The 20,548-nt window shown below is 36.2% G+C and overlaps 1 protein-coding gene across 7 annotated transcripts in view; it reads right to left on the bottom strand.

Moving 5' to 3' along the window:
* The window catches only part of SLC38A9 (solute carrier family 38 member 9), a 93,543-nt gene that overhangs the window by 30,841 nt on the left and 42,154 nt on the right, over window positions 1–20,548 (bottom strand). For 3 of the 7 annotated variants that reach the window (XR_013445813.1, XM_078067314.1, XM_078067315.1), the window contains 8 exons: window positions 18,551–18,586; window positions 17,565–17,686; window positions 17,364–17,427; window positions 17,029–17,122; window positions 15,288–15,458; window positions 11,332–11,391; window positions 8,175–8,369; window positions 5,839–5,946 (listed from right to left, as the gene is read on the bottom strand). Coding sequence is in view for 6 of the 7 variants with exons in the window: in XM_078067314.1 (XP_077923440.1) it covers window positions 5,839–5,946; window positions 8,175–8,369; window positions 11,332–11,391; window positions 15,288–15,458; window positions 17,029–17,122; window positions 17,364–17,427; window positions 17,565–17,686; window positions 18,551–18,586 (850 nt within the window). In the remaining variant the exon portion in view is untranslated. The remainder of the gene's footprint in view (window positions 1–5,838; window positions 5,947–8,174; window positions 8,370–11,331; window positions 11,392–15,287; window positions 15,459–17,028; window positions 17,123–17,363; window positions 17,428–17,564; window positions 17,687–18,550; window positions 18,587–20,548) is intronic. The other 4 variants (XM_036065688.2, XM_036065691.2, XM_036065690.2 and 1 more) reach the window with 2 other exon arrangements.

Here is a 20,548-nt window from a genome sequence, read left to right as displayed (position 1 = left end):
TCTATAGTCTCTTTGTGTTTGTTTTTATATTTATTTCTTCACTATTGCTTTAATGAGATTCAGGAGGGAGTAGGGATAAACACCTTTATTAATTCAACATTGTTTACGGACTACTCACTATGCCCTCGGAATTATTATAGGCCTTGGGGATACAAGAGTAATACAGAAGTACAGAAAGCAAAAACAAAGAACATCCCTTTTCTCAGGAGCTAAAACTTCTTTTTTTTTTTAAAGATTTTATTTATTTATTTGACAGAGACAGAGACAGCGAGAGCAGGAACACAAGCAGTGGGAGTGGGAGAGGGAGAGCAGGCTTCCCACCGAGGAGGGAGCCCGATGTGGGACTCGATTCCAGGACCCTGGGATCATGACCTGAGCCGAAGGCAGACGCCCAATGACTGAGCCACCCAGGCGCCCGAGCTAAAACATTCTTGTTAAGGATGACAGATACACAAGTTAAAAAAAATACAGGTATTCCTTACCAACTGAATTCAATTCATACCACTCTTGAATTCAAGAACCAAGTAGATTAAGAAACATTTTTAGAAAGTCCTCTGTTTTCTTAACTTCTGCTACTTTCTATCTGAAACTCAAGAACCAAATAGATTAGAATAATAGATATCCCTTAATATTTCAACTCATTATTAGAATTAGGAACTTAATAGATTTAGATAACCAGGGATACTTGCATATAAGATTTGGTAGTGATGAGAGCTCTAAAGAAAAATAAGCCATTATGAAGTGGGAGTGGGCAGGAAGCCAGGGAAGGCCTCTCTAATGATAATAATCATGTGGATACCTAAGAAAAGACAAGGGCATTTCATGTATAGGTAAAAGTTAGTGCAAGAATTCTGAGCTAGGAGTGTGCTTGCCATTCTTGTGGAACAGCAGGGAAACAGTGTGGCTGGAGTGGACTGAGTAAGTGGAAAAGTAACGGAATGACGGCAGACAGGATGCCAGGAGTCAGATCATATAGGACCTGTGGACTATGACAGAGGCTTGCTTTATTTATTTATTTAAAGATTTTTATTTATTTATTTGAGAGAAAGAAAGTGAGCACAAGCAAGGGGGAGTGGCAGGCAGAGGGAGAAGCAGACTCCCCGCTCAGCAGGGAGCCCAACACTGGGCTCAATCCCAGGACTCTGAGATCATGACCTAAGTCAAAGTCAGACGCTTAACCAACTGAACCACCCAGTTACCCAGAGGCTTGTTTTATTCTGAATGAGATGAATGAGATGGGAAACCAGGCTTTTGAAGGTGGTGTTTTAAAAACCTCACTCTGGTTGCTAGGTATGGAACAAACTACAGAGGGGGAGGAGGAGTGGAAATGGTGAGACTAGTTAAGAGGCTACTATAATCATCCAGGTGAAAGATTAGCAGCTTGACTAATTCTTTCTGGTGGAAATGGTAAAAAGTAGTCAGATTCTCAATTTATTTTAAAAGTACAGCTGACACGCTTTGGGGTGCCTGGGTGGCTCAGTCGTTAAGTGTCTGCCTTTGGCTCAGGTCATGATCCCAGGGTCCTGGGATCAAGCCCCGCATCAGGCTCCCTGCTCAGCGGGAAGCCTGCTTCGCTTCTCCCTCTCCCACTCCCCTGCTTGTGTTCCCTCTCTCGCTGTGTCTCTCTCTCTGTTAAATAAATAAAATCTTTAAAAAAAAAAAAAAGTATAGCTGACATGCTTTGCAGATATGGAAGGTGGGGAAAAAAACAATTAAGTATGATTCTAAAGTTTGGGGCCTGAGCACGTGGAAAATTGGAGCTACCACTTTCTGACATAGAGATACCTGGGAGAAGAGCAGATTAAGCAGGTTGGTGGGATGGGGGTGGATGAGGATGGAAACAAATATTTGGTTTTCATAAATATAAGTTTGAAATACCTAGTGGATGTCCAAGTGGAGATGTAGAAGGGGCAGGTAGATAAGGATGGATCTCAGTGGAGAGATCTGGCCTAGATACAAAACTGGGACTAGTCACCATATAGACAGTATATAAAGCCAGGTGACTACATGATATCACTTAGGGAATAAAGGTAGAGAGAAAAGTAGTTTGAATAAAACCCTACATAACTCCATAACTAACTGGTCAGGAATGTGAGAAAGCAGTCATGTAGAAGAATCAAGAGAAAATGGGGTTTTACAAAGACCCCATCAAAAAGGAGAACTACAGACCAATATCTCTGATGAACATGGATGCAAAAATTCTCACCAAAATACTAGCCAATAGGATAGAACAGTACATTAAAAGGATTATTCACCACGACCAAGTGGGATTTATTCCTGGGCTGCAAGGTTGGTTCAACATCCACAAATCAAACAATGTGATACAATACATTAATAAAAGAAAGAACAAGAACCATACGATCCTCTGAATAGATGCAGAAAAAGCATTTGACAAAGTAGAGCATCCTTTCTTGATTAAAACTCTTCACAGTGTAGGGATAGAGGGCACATACCTCAATATCATAAAAGCCATCTATGAAAAACCCACAGTGAATATCATTCTCAATGGGGAAAAACTGAGAGCTTTTCCCCTAAGGTCAGGAACACGACAGGGATGTCCACTATCACCACTGCTATTCAACATAGTATTAGAAGTCCTAGCCACAGCAATCAGACAACAAAAAGAAATAAAAGGCATCCAAATCAGCAAAGAAGTGAAACTCTCACTTTTTGCAGATATGATACTTTATGTGGAAAACCCAAAAGACTCCACCCCAAAACTGCTAGAACTCATACAGGAATTCAGTAAAGTGGCAGGATATAAAATCAATGCACAGAAATCAGTTGCATTTCTATACACCAACAAGACAGAAGAAAGAGAAATTAAGGAGTCGATCCCATTTACAATTGCACCCAAAACCATAAGATACCTAGGAACAAATCTAACCAGAAGCAAAGATTCTGCACTCAGAAAACTATAGAATACTCATGAAAGAAACTGAGGAAGACACAAAGAAATGGAAAAACGTTCCATGCTCATGGATTGGAGAACAAATATTGTGAAAATGACTATGCTACCTAGAGCAATCTACACATTTAATGCAATCCCTATCAAAATACCATCCACTTTTTTCAAAGAAATGGAACAAATGATCCTAAAATTTGTATGGAACCAGAAAAGACCCCAAATAGCCAGAGGAATGTTGAAAAAGAAAAGCAAAGCTGGCGGCATCACAATTCCGGACTTCCAGCTCTATTGCAAAGCTGTCATCATCAAGACAGTATGGTACTGGCACAAAAACAGACACATAGATCAATGGAACAGAACAGAGAGCCCAGAAATGGACCCTCAACTCTATGGTCAACTAATCTTTGACAAAGCAGGAAAAAATGTCCAATGGAAAAAAGACAGTCTCTTCAACGAATGGTGTTGGGAAAATCAGACAGCCACATGCAGAAGAATGAAACTGGCCCATTTCCTTACACCACACACAAAAATAGACTCAAAATGGTTGAAAGACCTAAATGTGAGATAGGAATCCATCAAAATCCTTGAGGAGAACACAAGCAGCAACCTTTTCGACCTCAGCTGCAGCAACTTCTTCCTAGAAACATCACCAAAGGCAACGGAAGCAAGGGCAAAAATGAACTATTGGGATTTCATCAAGATAAAAAACTTCATCAAGATTATATGTTAATAAAAAAAAAGTAAAAAAAAAGAGAAAATAGGGTTTTAGAAGTTCAGAAAATGTTTCAAGATGGAAGGAGTAACCAAATGTGCTCATGCTGCTGATAAGTTGAGCAGGAAGAGACGTGAGAACTGGTCACTGGATTTGACCAAGATGGAGTTACTGGATATCAGTGGAGTGACTGGGGCAAAAGCCTAGCAAACACGAGTTCAAGGCAAAATGGAAGGAGAAGTAGAAGGAGTGAGAATAGACAACTCTTTCAAAGAGTTTTTCTTTAAAGGGAAGCAATAGCTAGCGGGGAATGTGGAGTTATCTGAGTTTTTGTTTTAAGACTGAGAGAGAGATTTTTATCTGGTAGGAATAGTTCAGTAAAGGAAATATTTGATGGTACGTGATTAAGGAGAAAGAAGGGATAACTACAGAAATAAAGTCCTGGAGGGAGGAAAGGATAGGATGAAACACACATGAGTAGTTTTTCCTACTTTTCCAATTACCTGGCAAGAAGGGCAATAGGATCCACTGCATTGAGAAAGAAATTTTTGTAACAAAAGTATATAAATAAAGATTCAATCAGAACTATAAGTTTATGTGAACTGTTCATCAAGGACAGTAAAGACTCATACCCTCCAAAGTTCTCTGATTCTTAATTAGCCTTTACTGAAAAAGATTTATGACATATTTTGATTCCTAAAAAATTCTTCATTCATAATAAAGTAACTAACTTCAGGACCATAAATATAAACACAAGCCTCTTTAATCCTCATGATTCTCCCTTCAGATCATTTAGAAATGAAATAAAGTGAAATAAATGGCTTAATATATATTAAAACATGTTTTCTTTTCCATCTTCTAAATATTTATACTTTTTTTCATATTTCTCTCATGTCTTATCATTAGCAGAAACGTTTATCACTAAGACTCTTAATATAAATCAGTATGGACCTAATTTTAGAAGAGACATCCTAGACTATTTTTATCAATGAATGGAAGCACTAGCTTAAAGTGGTCATTTTCATTCAGATCCAATTTTAAATATAATATGGAAGAGAAGGATGCTTTTCGGGCTCCAGTATTCCTTTATCCTGAATTTACACTGACTTTTTAGTCTATATGGGCTTCTTTTTTTTTTTTTTAAGATTTTATTTATTTATTTGACAGAGAGAGACACACAGTGAGAGAGGGAACACAAGCAGGGGGAGTGGGAGAGGGAGAAGCAGGCTTCCCGCAGAGCAGGGAGCCTGACGCGGGGCTCGATCCCAGGACCCTGGGATCATGACCTGAGCTGAAGGCAGACGCTTAACGACTGAGCCACCCGGGCGCCCCTATATGGGCTTCTTATAGAAATAAAAAAATCAAAGCTAATGCACCCAGATGATCTGAAAATAAGTAACCATAGTAACAAACAACTTCCAACAAACAACTCGATACACTTGGAAAACCCAGGCATGTTGTAACAAAAGAAACAGAAAGAGTGGTAGACAATTCTAATTGTTGACTTCAGAGAGTAACACCAGATACTAATTAGACCTGCATCCTAGACTACCTGAATTAACAGGTGAAGAATGGAAAGTCGTCTTTCTAAACCAACAAGAAAATTTTGTACTGCTTTCTCCTTATGAGTTTTCAGGATACTAGTATAATACTCACTTCCATTTTCTAATCTGTTCTCTCATTTAGCATTGTCCATTCATTGCTTCATGGTGCTTTTATCATATCCCAAATCCACTGAATTTGGGTGAAACTTAAGATAATTGCCAAGTTATAACCATAAGAGAAAAAAGGAGGGAGGGAACACTTAATAACCACCATCTTAATTAGCCTGAAAAACAATTAAAAAAAAAAAAAACATAGGGGAACACTGATGTTAATGAACAGTATTATCCACATATGTTAATCAATGACTATGTTCTAAGCTTCTGAAATTCTAGCGGTATGCTTCCCCAGAAAAGCCTAGAAAATGAGTTTGATTTTTTAATTGCATTATAATTTCACTGAACTTTAATTCTCAAGCAGAAATGACAAAGGGCCTTGGTTACTCCTGAGAGAAAAGCAGAGTAATTTTAACTGCACTCCTGTTTTTAGCTTAATAGCATTAATAAAAAGTGCTCATCAAAAAAAAATAACATTATTTGTTTTATAACAACAATAGTTAGCTAAAAGATCACATTTTTGTAATTTATTGATTTTTTATTTGGCCAAAACTGCTTACCTGGTACAAAATACTCTGTTTGCACAAGCCAGTGAAATTCCAAATGAAATCCCAAGTGTATGGCCTTAAAGGTGACAAGGAAAATCAAATAGAGAACGGACACTGTGCCTGTGAGAAAAAATTCAGAAACCATTTATCATCTTTGCATGTTTTACAGACTATTTTAAAATTAAGCTTTGTTTCTATATTCTCAGCACAGTTTGGAAAATTATTACTCTCGTTGATTATGCCCACTAAAACCCAGGTGGGATCTAAAGAATAGAAACAAGTTAATATGAGTTTTCAGAAAGCAAAATACTATGCAGTAGGCCTAAGAAGAACTAGATGAAGGTAGCTCATATATTGAAGAATGCGAAACTGTTTAATTTATTTAAGAGCTCAGTTAAGAGGAGGACACATGCAAAGAATTCATTACAAAACTGTAAGCTTATACAGGAGAAAAAAAAACACAACATGAAACTGACTCTTATTCTTTGTATTGGAAATATTAGAGATGGTGAATAAGCTGGAAAAGTCTGTTACAGCGTTTACTATATGATAAGAAAGTAAAGAAAGAAAAGTAGTGAATGTGGATCATAAGACTATTTGAGAAAGGCGATAAGCCAAATAATCCATGAACAATCTGATCTAGTAACTAGAGAAGGGTTTGACTAGGCAGTACTACCTGCTAGATGACAATATTACAGATTCCATTCATAGGTAATCATACACAGGGTGAAGTGGGTATTCAGATTTTTTAGTATTCTAGAAGTTGGAGAGTTTTCCTTTTAAAGAATTAAGTCCAGTCATTATGGAGTAGAGTCAAGAAATCCAAGTAGGTTTCTTTCTATAGGAATTAGATACTAATTTCTGTAAAGAAGCTATAGTTTTAAAAGAAAGGGAAAGTACCAAAAAAAAAAAAAAGGGCGAAAGCAAAAATATTCTTAAGGGGGTAGAGAATAATCAACTTGGTTACAGGTCTGGTGATTGTTCTAGCAAATACTTTTACCAGTCTATATGCTAACTTTTAAAGATCTGTTCCATAGGAAAGTCGGCAAGCAAATCAGGAAACCACAAACGAGTTATATAAGCTCACTGTGCGTTTGCAGATTAGCTGATTCAGAAACGATAAAAACAAAAGGACAAAGCTTATATAACCACAATGCTTGATTTTCTGTGTATGTCTGCGGCAGTCTTGGACAGAATCCAATTGTAAGGCAGAGAGGTATAGAGAAATATCCTTACCTCCTCCTTTGGTTTTCTGAAAACGCCCAAAGCCAACTCCTTGATGTGATGAGTAATCTAATTATTTTATACTCTACACTGCCTACCAGGAGATCAGATCTATAGGGAGGAGGTGAAACCCTATGGTTTATTTGGGGTAATCAATTTTTTATGAATGTTATCCTTATCTTTAGTTAACCAGATCTAAGTTTTTATTGGGGGTTCCTTTTGCCATCTTAAAGTTCAGTATTGCAAATGAAGATGGGATCAAAAACATTCCTTTAATGATGCAGAAATTTGTGAAATTTCTTTAGTGATTTCAGAAATTTCTGAAAAACTGGGCTCACGGTAAGAAGTCTGTTCTTTTAAGGAGGCAATAGTATTCCAATAAAGGAAAAGCACTGGAGAACAAAAGCAGAATAAACCTCATTAGGTTGACTTAGAGAATGACACCCCAGGTTGAAAGCTAGGTGATAATTCTGTGCTATACTCTTAAATAGAATCTGTAGGAAAAAATATTCCATAACTTCCCTTAGTAAATTCTTCTGTTTCCAATCCTTAGTATTGAGAATCCCTGTAATATACAATTTGGATCTTTCCTCCTGAAATCTTAATCTGTTTCCTCTAGTTGTACCCACCAAAGAAATGAGGAACAGTGGTTCAGTAAGGATAGAATGGGAAATCTAATAACTCATATTTAAAAAAAAAAGAACTTGGACTTGAAATGGTCATCTACATTTTTCTCTGTGTCAAACTCCACAAAAAAAACAGAAAGCAGGTGCGCCTGGGTGGCTCAGTCGTTAAGCGTCTGCCTTCGGCTCAGGTCATGATCCCAGGGTCCTGGGATCGAGCCCAGCATCGGGCTCCCCGCTCCGTGGGAAGCCTGCTTCTCCCTCTCCCACTCCCCCTGCTTGTGTTCCCTCTCTCGCTATGTCTTTCTCTCTGTCAAATAAATAAATAAAATCTTTAAAAAAAAAAAAAAAAAAACAGAAAGCAAGGTGACATATGAATGAGCAAATTAAACATAGGTGAACAGGCCTGGTAGGTAACTTTCTCTAGCCAGATCATATTTCCACAGAATCCAGTGTGTACTCTATTACACAGAAGCTCCATGACACAGTGCCTCAGCTTACCTAGGATATTAAATTTTGAAAAAAATGAAGGAGATTTGAAATTGAGCAGTGGCAGGAGGAGCCCTATGAGGTAAAAGGGCACTGTCTTGGACTTATTCCACCACTTTTCAAACTGCTGGAGTCCCGTGTCATTGGCATAGAAAATCATAGAGCCATTGTCAGGATGGTCACCACTCCCAGGACTTGGACAAATCACTGCAACAGAAAGCATCAGATTAGAGAAGACCACGAAGAATACAAAATGACTACCCCAGAGACTGACACTTGCTCTACCAAACTCAACTTGTATCATGAATAAGTTTTTGCTTTCTGAAATAGAGGGTTATATTTAAACACATTAGGGAACTTTTACTTACAAATAATTAAAGGTGGAAGAATCTTAGAAAATTCTGAGGTATATCCTTAATTTCTATGGGAAGCTATAAAATTATCCTACCAACTATCTTTTGGTTCCATTGCCAGAGAGAAAATTTTGGACTAAATGGTATTTGATCTTATTTATACAATAATGTAAGAAATACTCAGGGTGATTGTTACCTTTGTGCTAATAACCCACACGAAGGCCAAACAACAGGTTTGTTTGTTTCTTTCTTTTTAGAAGGCAGGGAGGGGCAAAAGGAGAGGGAGAGAGATAATCTCAAGCAGGCTCCACACCCAGTGCGGAGTCCAATGTGGGGCTCAATCTCACAATCCTGAGATCATGAACTGAGTCAAAGTCAAGAGTCGGATGCCCAACTGACTGAGCCACCCAGCCGCCTCAGAACAGATTTCTTTTAACAATAAACAAAATCTATGGGTTTGGAATAAAAAGTGGACAGCATTGAAACAGATGACATGGTATTGCCAAAACCTAACTACTGCTTATAGCTTACGAATCTTGAATTCCAGCAATCTGGAATAATTCTCGTGAAAGTTTATCACATATTATAGCAGCCTAACAGCCTAGATGATATCCAGAGAACTGGGAACTGAGTAAAACATATTTTTCCTAACACTGATCTTCAAGTGGCAATTTCTGCTGTTAGGAGAGAGGATACAAATCATTCTGTGTTTCTAATTTCATAATAGTACTTTTCCTAATAATCAGCCCTTTAAAAAGAACTCTTAATGCTGGTGAAAAATACTCCTAATAAGTAACAATCATTCTCATCACTAGTCAAAGAGAAAATGATATATTCATTTTAAGTTCTGTTTCTAATTTTATTCTCTATCCATTATATATTTGGCATGCCACAAAGCCAAACACTTAATTTTCTTGCTTAGTCAGCATTTTAACATATACTTTTGTCTTCTATGTCTGGACAGAAGTAAATTAACTTGAATTTTTCTTGTGCTAATAATTACAGTGGTAAAGAGCACAGGCTGTGGAAGTAAACTGGCTAAATAATGAATCTTGACTCTGTCACTTAGTAGTTATGTAACCTTGGGCAAGTCATTAACTTCGCTGTGTTTTGGTTTTTCTATCTAAGAAGTGAAGTTAACATTATCTACCTTACAGAAGTGCTGTAAAATATTTAGAATAATGCCTGCACACAGTAAGTATCCAATAAAGGTCAGCTGTAATTTTACATTAACTGAGATGGACTGTTTCATAGTATTTAACACATCATTCAAAGAGAAGAATGCAAAGTAAACTGCTTTGCTGATGGTACTCTCCAAATCATCAGTGTAATCATGAAACTTATGAATATGTTTTAAAATTATACCAAAATATGTTAATATAATTATTCAAAGGTGTGTGTGTGTGTGTCTGTGTGTCCACAGAAAAGCTGGTACTGCACTCACTCATTTGCTAGTGTTAACAAAACACAGGTTAATGAGTTTAATTAAGGAACAAAGTAAGACACTGAATAGTAAACATTGAAAGGTTTGCTTTAAGAGAGGAGAGACTTTTGTCTGTTCATTATATCCCCAGAGCCTAGAATAGTTCCTGACATATAAGAGGCTTAATACATATATGTTGAGGGGCATCTGGGTGGCGCAGTTGGTTGAGCGGTAACTCTTGGTTTTGGAACAGGCTGTGATCTCAGGGTGGTGGGATGGAGCCCCTCGTCGGGCTTGATCTCTGCCCCTCCCCCTGGCAGTGTGCTTTCTCTCTCTTAAATAAATAAATAAATCTTAAAAAAAAAAAAAATATATATATATAGAATGAATTTTCTTCTCATTGATCAATGTGTTCATCAAAAGGATATCAATTTAGTATCTCTGAAATCTAAACACATAAATCTAAATACATAATGTAAAGATACATTAGTATTTCTGAAATCTAATACTCTAAAATCTAAATCATTAATACATAAAGCTTTAGGTGATGTTAAAGGTTAACAGTATAACTGTTAAGAAGGTTACATTAGCTTTTACTTTTTTTTTTAAAGATTTTATCTATTTATTTGAGAGAAAGAGAGAACAAGTGAGAGGGAGAGGCAGAGGGAGAAGCAGACGCCCTGCTGAGCAGGGAGCCTCACTCGGGGCTCTATCACAGGACCCTGAGATCACGACCCGAACTGAAGGCAGACGCTTAACCTACTGAGCCACCCAGGTGCCCCTACATTAGCTTTTACATTCATTTCCTCATGACTGCCATAATGGATAAAACCACAAGCCACAAAGATTTATTTTTAACAAATTAATTAAAGGAAACTTTTCTAAGAAATTAAGATTTTCTTTTTTTGCCTGGCCTTCAATTTATTTTTCTGCATTTACTAACCTTTTTTCATTATTAGGAAATTATTTCACAGGATATAGATTTGTATATCTTAAATATTAGTAAATAATACAGTAAATTGTCTAAAAAAGTTAACAACCTGAGAACTATGCTTCTAGACTTCCAAAACAATTAGCAAAGACACGAACTCTTAAAAATATGTATTGACTATTCATAGGCAAACATGGATTCTATAGATGGAGCTACAATTGTGAATTGTATAATATGAACTCAATCTTGTTTAGCTCACGTTAATACAACCTTTTATGGAGTTTGTTTTTTTTTGAAACACATTGGTTGTCATCAATTTCATAGTGGCTCAGTTAACATAATGGTAATGATGTTGCACTAATTATTTACCTAAAATAAAGCAATATGTTCTACCTTAAATTCCTTTTGAAGCAAAGTGGAAAATAAAAAAACAAGCTAAACTTTAAATTTCAAACTACTCACCTGGGTTGCTATCATTGGTACTCAGTACAGCATCCGTGTCATTAATGTGATGAATAAAATCTAAAAATTAAAAGAAAAAATACAGTTTAATACCAAAATAAAGATGCTTATTCAATCACCCCCTAAAATCTTTGATCTATAAAATCTTTTAAGATCTACTGTGTGGTAATACTACCTAGTACACTGAACCAAGACTGCTTCATTGTTAACAGAGCTTCACCATTTTCAGCTTCCTCTACTTACAGGAATGATGTCATTGGCTTCACTGTTCCCACTATGGAAAATTTTTACATGATTGAAGATTTAAAGAAAAAGAAATCTACCCACACGGCAGAATTTAGTTAAAGCCCGAAATCAAGATAAAGTGTACAATTTTTTTCTTCTATTCACACTAATTGATATAAGTATAGTTACTTATATAAAGTTCTAAAGCCTGCAGAAGGGGAAAACCAACACTTATAACAGCAACACTTAGCTGGAGAATCACTTAAAGCTTTTACAAAGTATTATATATGCTTTTATAGACTGAAGATTATGTAGTAATTATTGCTCACATGTGCCACTAAGTTACACTAAAGGAAGTAGCAAAGTAAAAAGCACATGCAGAATGGGAGAAGATATGTGCAAGTGACATATCTGGTAACAGGTTAGTATCCAAAACCCATCAAACTCAATACCTAAAAAACAAATAATCCAGTCAAGAAATGGGCAGAAGACATGAACAGACATTTTTCCAAAGAAGATATCCAGATGGCTAACAGACACATGGAAAGATGCTCCACATCACTCATCATCAGGGACATACAAATCAAAACCTCAATGAGATACCACCTCACACCGGTCAGAATGGCTAAAATTAACAGCACAGGAAACAACAGAGGTTGGCCAGGATGTGGAGAAAGGCGAAGCCTCTTACACTGTTGGTGGGAATGCAAACTGGTGCAGCCACTCTGGAAAACAGTATGGAGGTTCCTCAAAAAGTTGAAAATAGAGCTACCCTACAACCCAGCAATTGCACTACTAGGTATTTACCCAAAGGATACAAAAATACAGATTCTAAGGGGTACATGCACCCCAATATTTATAGCAGCATTATCAACAATAGCCAAACTATGGAAACAGCCTAAAGGTCCATTAACTGATGAGTGGAAAAAGAAGATGTGGTGTATACATACATACATACATATATGTATGTATACATATTACTGGAATATTAGCCATCAAAAAGAATGACAGCTTGCCATTTGCAATGATGTGGATGGAGCTAGAGTGTATTACACTAAGCAAATTAAGTTAGTCAGAGAAAGACAAATACCATATAATTTTACTTATATGTGGAATTTAAAAAACAAAACAGATGAACATGGGGAAGGAAAAAAAAAAAGAGAGGAAAGCAACCCATAAGAGACTCTTAACAATAGGGAACAAACTGAGGGTTGATGGAGGGAAGTGGGTGGGGGATGGGCTAAATGGGTGATGGGTATTAAGGAGGACACTTGTTATGATGATCACTGGATGTTATATGTAAGTGATGAATCACTAAATTCTGCTCCTGAAACCAATATTACACTATATGCTAACTAGAATTTAAATAAAAATTTGAAAAAAAAAAGTATCTGACTGCTTGAAATTAAAAAAAAAAAAAAAAAAAAGCATGTGCAGATACCTGAGCATTCAAATCATTCTATAGTTAATGAGAGAATGGGTAAGAATGTGTTTCTTGTTAGACTGAAGTTATTCTGTTTGATGTTAATCTTTTATAACCTTGGTAACCCTTAAAAAAAGGGTTCAATGTGAAAGTTAAATGAGATGATAAAAAATGCTGGATTAGATTTTCAGGTCATAAAGTAAATTAAGTATGTGAATTATTCACCTCCACTGTATGCTTCTCAAGATAAAAGCAGTAGAGTAGTGCTCTAGGTTTTTGTAGTATCTTCAAGGGTTATTAGTGATAAGATTGGAGGTGATCAATCTTTATTTCCTGATGCCAAAGACTCAAATAAGGCTAGTAAAACCCTGACACCAAGTATGATAAGGTGAATATTGTCCCCCCAAATCCATGTCCACAGGAACCTTAGAATGTGACCTTATTTGGAAATAGGGTCTTTATGGAAATAATCAAATTAAGATGAGGTCATACAGGTTAGGGCAGGCCCTAAATTCAATGACTGATAGCTTTAATAAGGAGAGAAAAATGTGCACTAAGACACACTGAGGGGAGATGGCCATGTGAAGACAGGCAGAAATTGGGTGATGCAGCCACAAGCCAAGGAATGACAAGGATTGCCAACAATCAATCATCAGAAGCTAGGAGGAGGCAAGGAAGGAGTCTTCTTCCCTAGTGACACTTCAGTTTTGGACTTCTAGTCACCAGGACTGTGAGAGAATAAACTTCTCTTGCTTTAAGCCAAACAGTTTATGGTAATTTGTTACAGCAGCCTAATATACCAAGGCTCAACAAGGACAGTATGAGAAAAACAAAACAAAACAAACAGACTATAGGCTAATATCTCTTTTGAAAAGACACAAAGGTTCTAAATAAAATAGTAACCCCACTCCTCTCGAGAGTAAACTGAATCCAGTAAGAAATTAAAAAACAGACATCGTGACTGCTAAACTAAGTTTATCTCAGAATATAAGAATGATTTAAATAAAAATATATTCATATACTTTACCATATTAACAGTTTAAGGGAGAAAAGATTGGGTTGCCTGGGTGGCTCAGTCAGTCAAACATTTGACTCTTGGTTTCAGTTCAGGTCATGACCTCAGGGTCGTGAGATTGAGCCCCGTGTGGGGCTCTGTGCTGGGCGTGGAGCCTGCTTAGCGTTCTTTCTCTCCCTGTCCCTCTGCCTCACCCCACCCTGCTCACACTCTCTTTCTAAAAAAAAAAATAATAAAACAAATAAAAAAGACTTATGATCATCCCAAGGGATGTAGAGTATTAAGTGTCTGATAAAATACAGTACACATTAATAAAATTCTTCAGAAAATAATAGGCAGGAACATCTTTAAATTGCTAAAGGGTATAACCAATATCCCACAACAAACTTAATATTTAATGGGGAAAGATTTCCATAGGAACAATATAAGGATGTCTACCAGCACTACATCTACATAACTTTATACTTTAAAAAAGATAAGCATGTCTACATATAAACATGTATAAATTGTGTATATATATATATATATATATATATATATATATATATAAATAAATATAAGGGTATCTGTATACAAATATAAATGTATGTATATATGTATGAATCACTTAAAGTAGTAACTGGACAGGAAGTTTTCATTACTCATGGAAATATAACTATCTAAACATAAAATCCAAAGTGAATCTACAAAATTAGAATCAATAAGAGTTCAACACATCTGCTAGATTCAAGACAAAGATTCCAAAATTTATTAGGTTATTTTATAATAGCAACAAATAATTTGAATTTTTATAATTAAAAAGTATATCACTACTTTCTAGGAAGATGGAATGGTTTCATGAAAGAGGTGTGGGTTACATGGATATATTCATCAAAATCGCATGGCTAAGATTTATGTGTTTCTATGAATGTATATTCTATCTAAAAAAGAGAACTGTGTATATAATAATAGTTAACTGAGGCGGGGAGTGGGTATAAGCATAGATCATGTTTTTTCAATGGATAGGATAATGACCCCAATGGGGGGGAAATCTGTGCCTAGGAGGAAAAAAAAAAAACAAAAACACCCCTTATTCTTTTTACACATAAAGCACAAATACACACAGAGTTCATAAATGGATAAAAGTATATCTATGATATTAAAACAAACTGAATCAACTATATTTTCTAGAATTACAAATGACTCTTTGCTTTATTTATCCCAAGTCCAGAATTTAAGGCTGAAACTAAAACACTGCAGTAGTTACTGTATCTAAAAGTAACTACTGTTAAAGCATATGATATGGATACTTACTAAAAATAAACCTTCCAGTATTAAAAAGAAAATTAGACATAAGCACCCAATAAACTATCATTGCTCCAATGAGAGATACCAAGGAGAAAAGGAGACTCGACCACTGTCCAAAGGAGCCAAAATAGTATCTGCAGACATCTGGATATTCCCAGGTAGTGGTATCCACTGATGCTAGATAAAAATAAGAGAAAGAATAAAATTAGATGTTACTCATATATCCCATAATCATAATCTGTGTTCCCCCAATTAACTCAAAATATTTAGCAAAATATTAAGAATATTCCACCACCAGATATTAAACCAGAGAATGACATAACAGAAATTAAAACATTATAAACACATAAAAAAAATTGTAGGTCAACAAAACAGTACAGATAATAAAAGAAACAGATTATAGTATAATATGTTGTAATTAATAACAACAAACAATAAATCAAGGCTAAGCAAATCATGAGTAAGAGTCAGAAGATATTATCCAATAATATTTGGCATACTTAAATAACATATGGAGGAAAGTTTTCCTGAGTCATACTTTATACCACATGCCAATTTCAGACAACTGAGCTAAGAATTCAAAAATTAAATAACAGAAAAGTTAGACGACAATATAAAAATAGACCTTGAAGGGTTATTCTTTTCTATCAAATGAAGAAACAGAAATTACAGTGGAAAAGATAGGTAGATATAGACAAACTTATATAATACAAAAGCCATTCAAATGTTGAATGGAAAAGAAAATTGACAAGAAATAATGGATAAAGGGCTAATGCCTACATCATACAAAGAACTTAGCAGATCTATAAGAGCACCAAGGGACTTGAGGATAAATGGGAAGAGATAAGAACAAATAATACAATTAAGAGAAAATACACCATTGCTTAATAGAGACCCAAAAAAAAAAAAAAAAAAAAATTGAAGACAAAGCCTGATCTCTTGATTCAAAATTGCTAAGATTCACTGAAATAATGTAGGTCTATTTAGGTCCTAAATTACTTTAAAAGAATCTAAAAAGGTATTTCCCTGATGCAGAATTTGTAGAGATGAGTAGAGGCAATGTATTATTAAGCTTTGTGAATTCACCGAAAAGGACACATTCATATTTTCATATTTTTCTGTTACATTTTCTACTTTTAGGAGATTCCAACATTTAGATCTCTTGGTAGAGGATAGATCAAAAGTCACCATTACCTGATAAGAATCATAGAATTTTCTTTTCTTTTTTTTTTTTAAAGATTTATTCATTTGAGAGAGAGTGAGCGCAGGGGGAGGGGCACAGGGAGAGGGAGAGGGAGAGAGACAATCCTCGAGCTGACTCCCTGCTGAGTGAGGAGCCTGATGTAGGGCTGGATCCCAGGACCCTGAGATCATGACCTGAGCCGAAATCAAGAGTCCGACATTTAACTGACCAACCCACCCAGGCACCCCAGAATCATAGAATTTTCAATTTAGTTCTGGAAAAGACTTTATTTTAAAAATATGACCTTAATACTTTTTCTTATAAGGAAATCAGCATCAAAGTAAATGCATTCTGCAAAGAACTACAAACCTCTCTGAATTTCAAAGGTAGTCACTAATTCATTGATATATCAGTTCAGCTGAATGCTATGAATTAGAGAAGTAAATCATTAGGCACAAAATAGTTAACACACATGTGGAATGTACACATTAGTGATCTACTTCAATAGGATATACTTATTAATACCCAAACTGTTACTCTGTTTTCACCATGGCAAACTCTTACATATCATAGCTCGTGATTTCACTACTCTGTAGCAGCAATAAAGTGTTAAAATGCCCATCAGCATGATGACACACATTCCAGTAGTAAAGCCAGCCTGTTTAAAAATACAAACATAAAACAACATATATCATCATGTTAGAATAAATTCATATGCAACTATATTATGTTACCATACCCTAAACAATTATGATAAAAACCTGATGATATAAAACTAAATATAATTATTTTCTTTAATAAATGTTGTATAGACTTATTAAAACCTCTATTGTAAAACTTACAAATAAAGAGAAAAAAATTCAGGCAAAAAGTGTGGAAAAGCTGAAAAATTGTATTACCTGTTTTATGCCCCAAGGAATACTTAATATAGATGTTCCCATCATGGTATTCCAAATCATAAAACTGAAAACACAGAATAGTAGCAGTAAAAATATGGAGTTTGACTCTTTAAACATTTTAATTAAGACAAAAATTAAAATAACCATGAATTTTCATTAACATATAGTTTAAGTTACGCTCCAAAAACAAGTTTTACTCACATGGTTACTAAACTGGTGTTTTTGCCGTATCCTTCAGTGTAACTTTGCAGTTTATAAGCAGAACCCAATGGACTATATACATAGCACTCTTCTGGAGCTGGAACTACATGATCTGGGGCAATCTAGTAAAAGAAGAAATGTTATAAGAGAAACGCTACAACCAGTAAATGTGTAAAGTAGGATATTTTCTAAGTATCAGAGTACCTGACTCTAGACACAATTCTAAATATCATGAACAAACAAATAGCATGTATCCCTGATTAATGAATATAAAAAACCCTTTCCAAATGTAGTAGAAAATCTAAAGGACCAAGAGTTTATTTTTTTTTTAAGATTTTATTTATTTATTTGACAGAGAGAGACACAGCGAGAGAGGGAACACAAGCAGGGGGAGTGGGAGAGGGAGAAGCAGGCTTCCTGCTGAGCAGGGAGCCCGATGCAGGGCTCGATCCAGGACCCTGGGATCATGACCCGAGCCGAAGGCAGACGCTTAATGACTGAGCCACCCAGGCGCCCCAGAACCAAGAGTTTAAAGAATAAGAGCAATAAAATGTTCATGTGAAATGACAATGAATTCCTAAAATATGCAACTATCAAAATATTTTTCTCTTCATTTTCATGAGAAAGAAAGAAGAGTCAGCAAAGAGTGAGATTAAAGAATTCTAGATGGAGGAAATCTGGGTCTTAAGTGAGGGGAATTTCAAGAATCAAGTGGCCACTGAACTCCTCTGTGAGGGTGGTTTTAGCCAAGAGGTAGGGAACTCAAACTATAAAGAAATGACACATCAATACAAGGTAAAGAAAGGAGATATATACTTAAAAGCATTTAAAAAGCAGAAGTAAAAAGTGAGCTAACATAGCCTAAGGAAAGGCAAAGCAAGGATTTGTAAGGATGGAATATATAAACAAAAGGATAGGAACCAAGAGAGGCTGAAGACACACAAAATGACTGAACAGATACATTTTCTTATACACATAGCTCTCACCTTACCTCCCATACATATCTTCTGAATTCTACCTCCCTAGAGAGGGGAAAAAAATTAGTCTCCAGATAGAATTCTGCCCATCTCCCTGAGAACAGTCCTTTGGAATATGTAGTAGTCCCATATATAGTAGTATAGTAGTTAAAAACATAGGAGCTGACTGGTATAAATCAACGATCTTTTCTCTTTTTTAAAGATTTTCTTTCTTTTTCTTTCTTTTCTTTTCTTTCTTTCTTTCTTTCTTTCTTTCTTTCTTTCTTTCTCTTTCTTTCTTTCTTTCTTTCTTTCTTTCTTTCTTTCTTTCTTTTTCTTTCTTTCTTTCTTTCTTTCTTTCTTTCTTTCTTTCTTTCTTTCTTTCTTTCTTTCTTTTTCTTTTCTTTTCCTTTCTTTCTTTCCTTTCTTTCACATGTGAGTGGGGGGGAAAGGCAGAGGAAGAAGGAGAGAATCTCAAGGAGACTCTGCGCTGAGCACAGAGCCCCCCATGGGGCTCCATCTCATGACCCTGAGTTCATGACCTGAGCCAAAACCAAGAGTCGGACGTTTAACTGACTGAGCCACCCAGGCGGCCCCTTTTTTTCTAAGTAGGCTCCACGCCCAGCATGCAGCCCAGTGCAGAGCTTGAATTCATGACCCTGAGATTAAGACTTGAGCTGAGATGAAAAGTTGGAGGCTTAACGGACTGAACCACACAGGTGTCCTTCAACTATCTTTTATATTTAGCACCTACTATGTAAATCTACAACTCGGTGCTAGGTTTAGTGTTCAAGAAAAAAAAATACAGTCCACAACTTTAAGAAGCTTAAATTCCATTTGGAAGACATATGAAGAAATTAGATAAGGCTAGAAGAGAGAAAAAAATTGTGAGATACTGTACTGCAGGAATGACAAAAAATTAACAGGGACTAGAATAGTTAGGGAAGATGTCAAGGAAGCAATGGAATATTGAACCTCAGTAGGTAGACAGGATATGGACTGGTACAAAAAGAAAAAGTTTTGAGTCCTTCTCTATGCATATAATTGGTGGTAGCTTGTGGGTAAAAAATGTCTTGAATGCTATGCCTTGTGTGGCTTTGGAAACAACTATTTCTGAGAGATAAAAAGGCATATATAGAAATGGGTCTGCTGCCTTCTCTTTTACCCTTAATCCTCCTGGGTCTGAGTTATATTATCTTCTTCAAGGTAGTAAAAAGAAAAAAGGGAAAGGACCATGTCTGCATCAGGCAGGAGATAAACCATGATGGCTAGCAAAGTTCAGAAAAAGTGAAAACTGAAAGTTACAGGAGGCAGGATTAGAAGCTAGAGGTTAAGAAGTTGCAAATTCTAGGGCGCCTGGGTGGCTCAGTTGGTTAAGCGACTGCCTTCGGCTCAGGTCATGATCCTGGAGTCCCGGGATCGAGTCCCGCATCGGGCTCCCTGCTCAGCGGGGGGTCTGCTTCTCCCTCTGACCCTCACCCCTCTCATGCTCTCTCTCTCATTCTCTCTCTCAAATAAATAAATAAAATCTTTAAAAAAAAAAAAAAGAAGTTGCAAATTCTAGAGAGTTACAGACAAAATGGAGAATTGGATTCCATACTTTGGCAGTAATGTTGGGCAGTGTTTTTCTTTCTTTCTTTCGTTCTTTCTTTCTTTCTCTTTTTTTTTTTTTTAAGATTTTATATATTTATTTGAAATAGAGAGAGAAAGCAAGAGAGTGAGCATGAACGGGGGGGGGGAGGGGTTGCAGAGGGAGAGGGAGAAGCAGACTCCCTGCTAAGCAGAGAGCCTGATGAGCCACCCAGCACCCAGGCGTAGGGCAGTGCTTTTCAAACTTAAATTTTCCTGTGACTGACACAGGGATGTTGTTAAATACAGATTATGATTCAGTAGGTCTGGAGTAAGGACTGAGATTCTGCATTTTTAGTAAGTTCTCAGTGATGCCAATATTGCTGGCCTGTGCAGGCCACATTTTTATTAACAAGGATCTAGGAGATGTTGGCAGTCAAATAATTTTCTTCCCTTCCC

Source organism: Halichoerus grypus, chromosome 2 (assembly GCF_964656455.1).
Source record: "Halichoerus grypus chromosome 2, mHalGry1.hap1.1, whole genome shotgun sequence".
NCBI classification, from domain to species: Eukaryota; Metazoa; Chordata; class Mammalia; order Carnivora; family Phocidae; genus Halichoerus; species Halichoerus grypus.
Note: the sequence above shows the minus strand (reverse complement) of the source record. Positions and strands in the feature narration are given on the sequence as shown.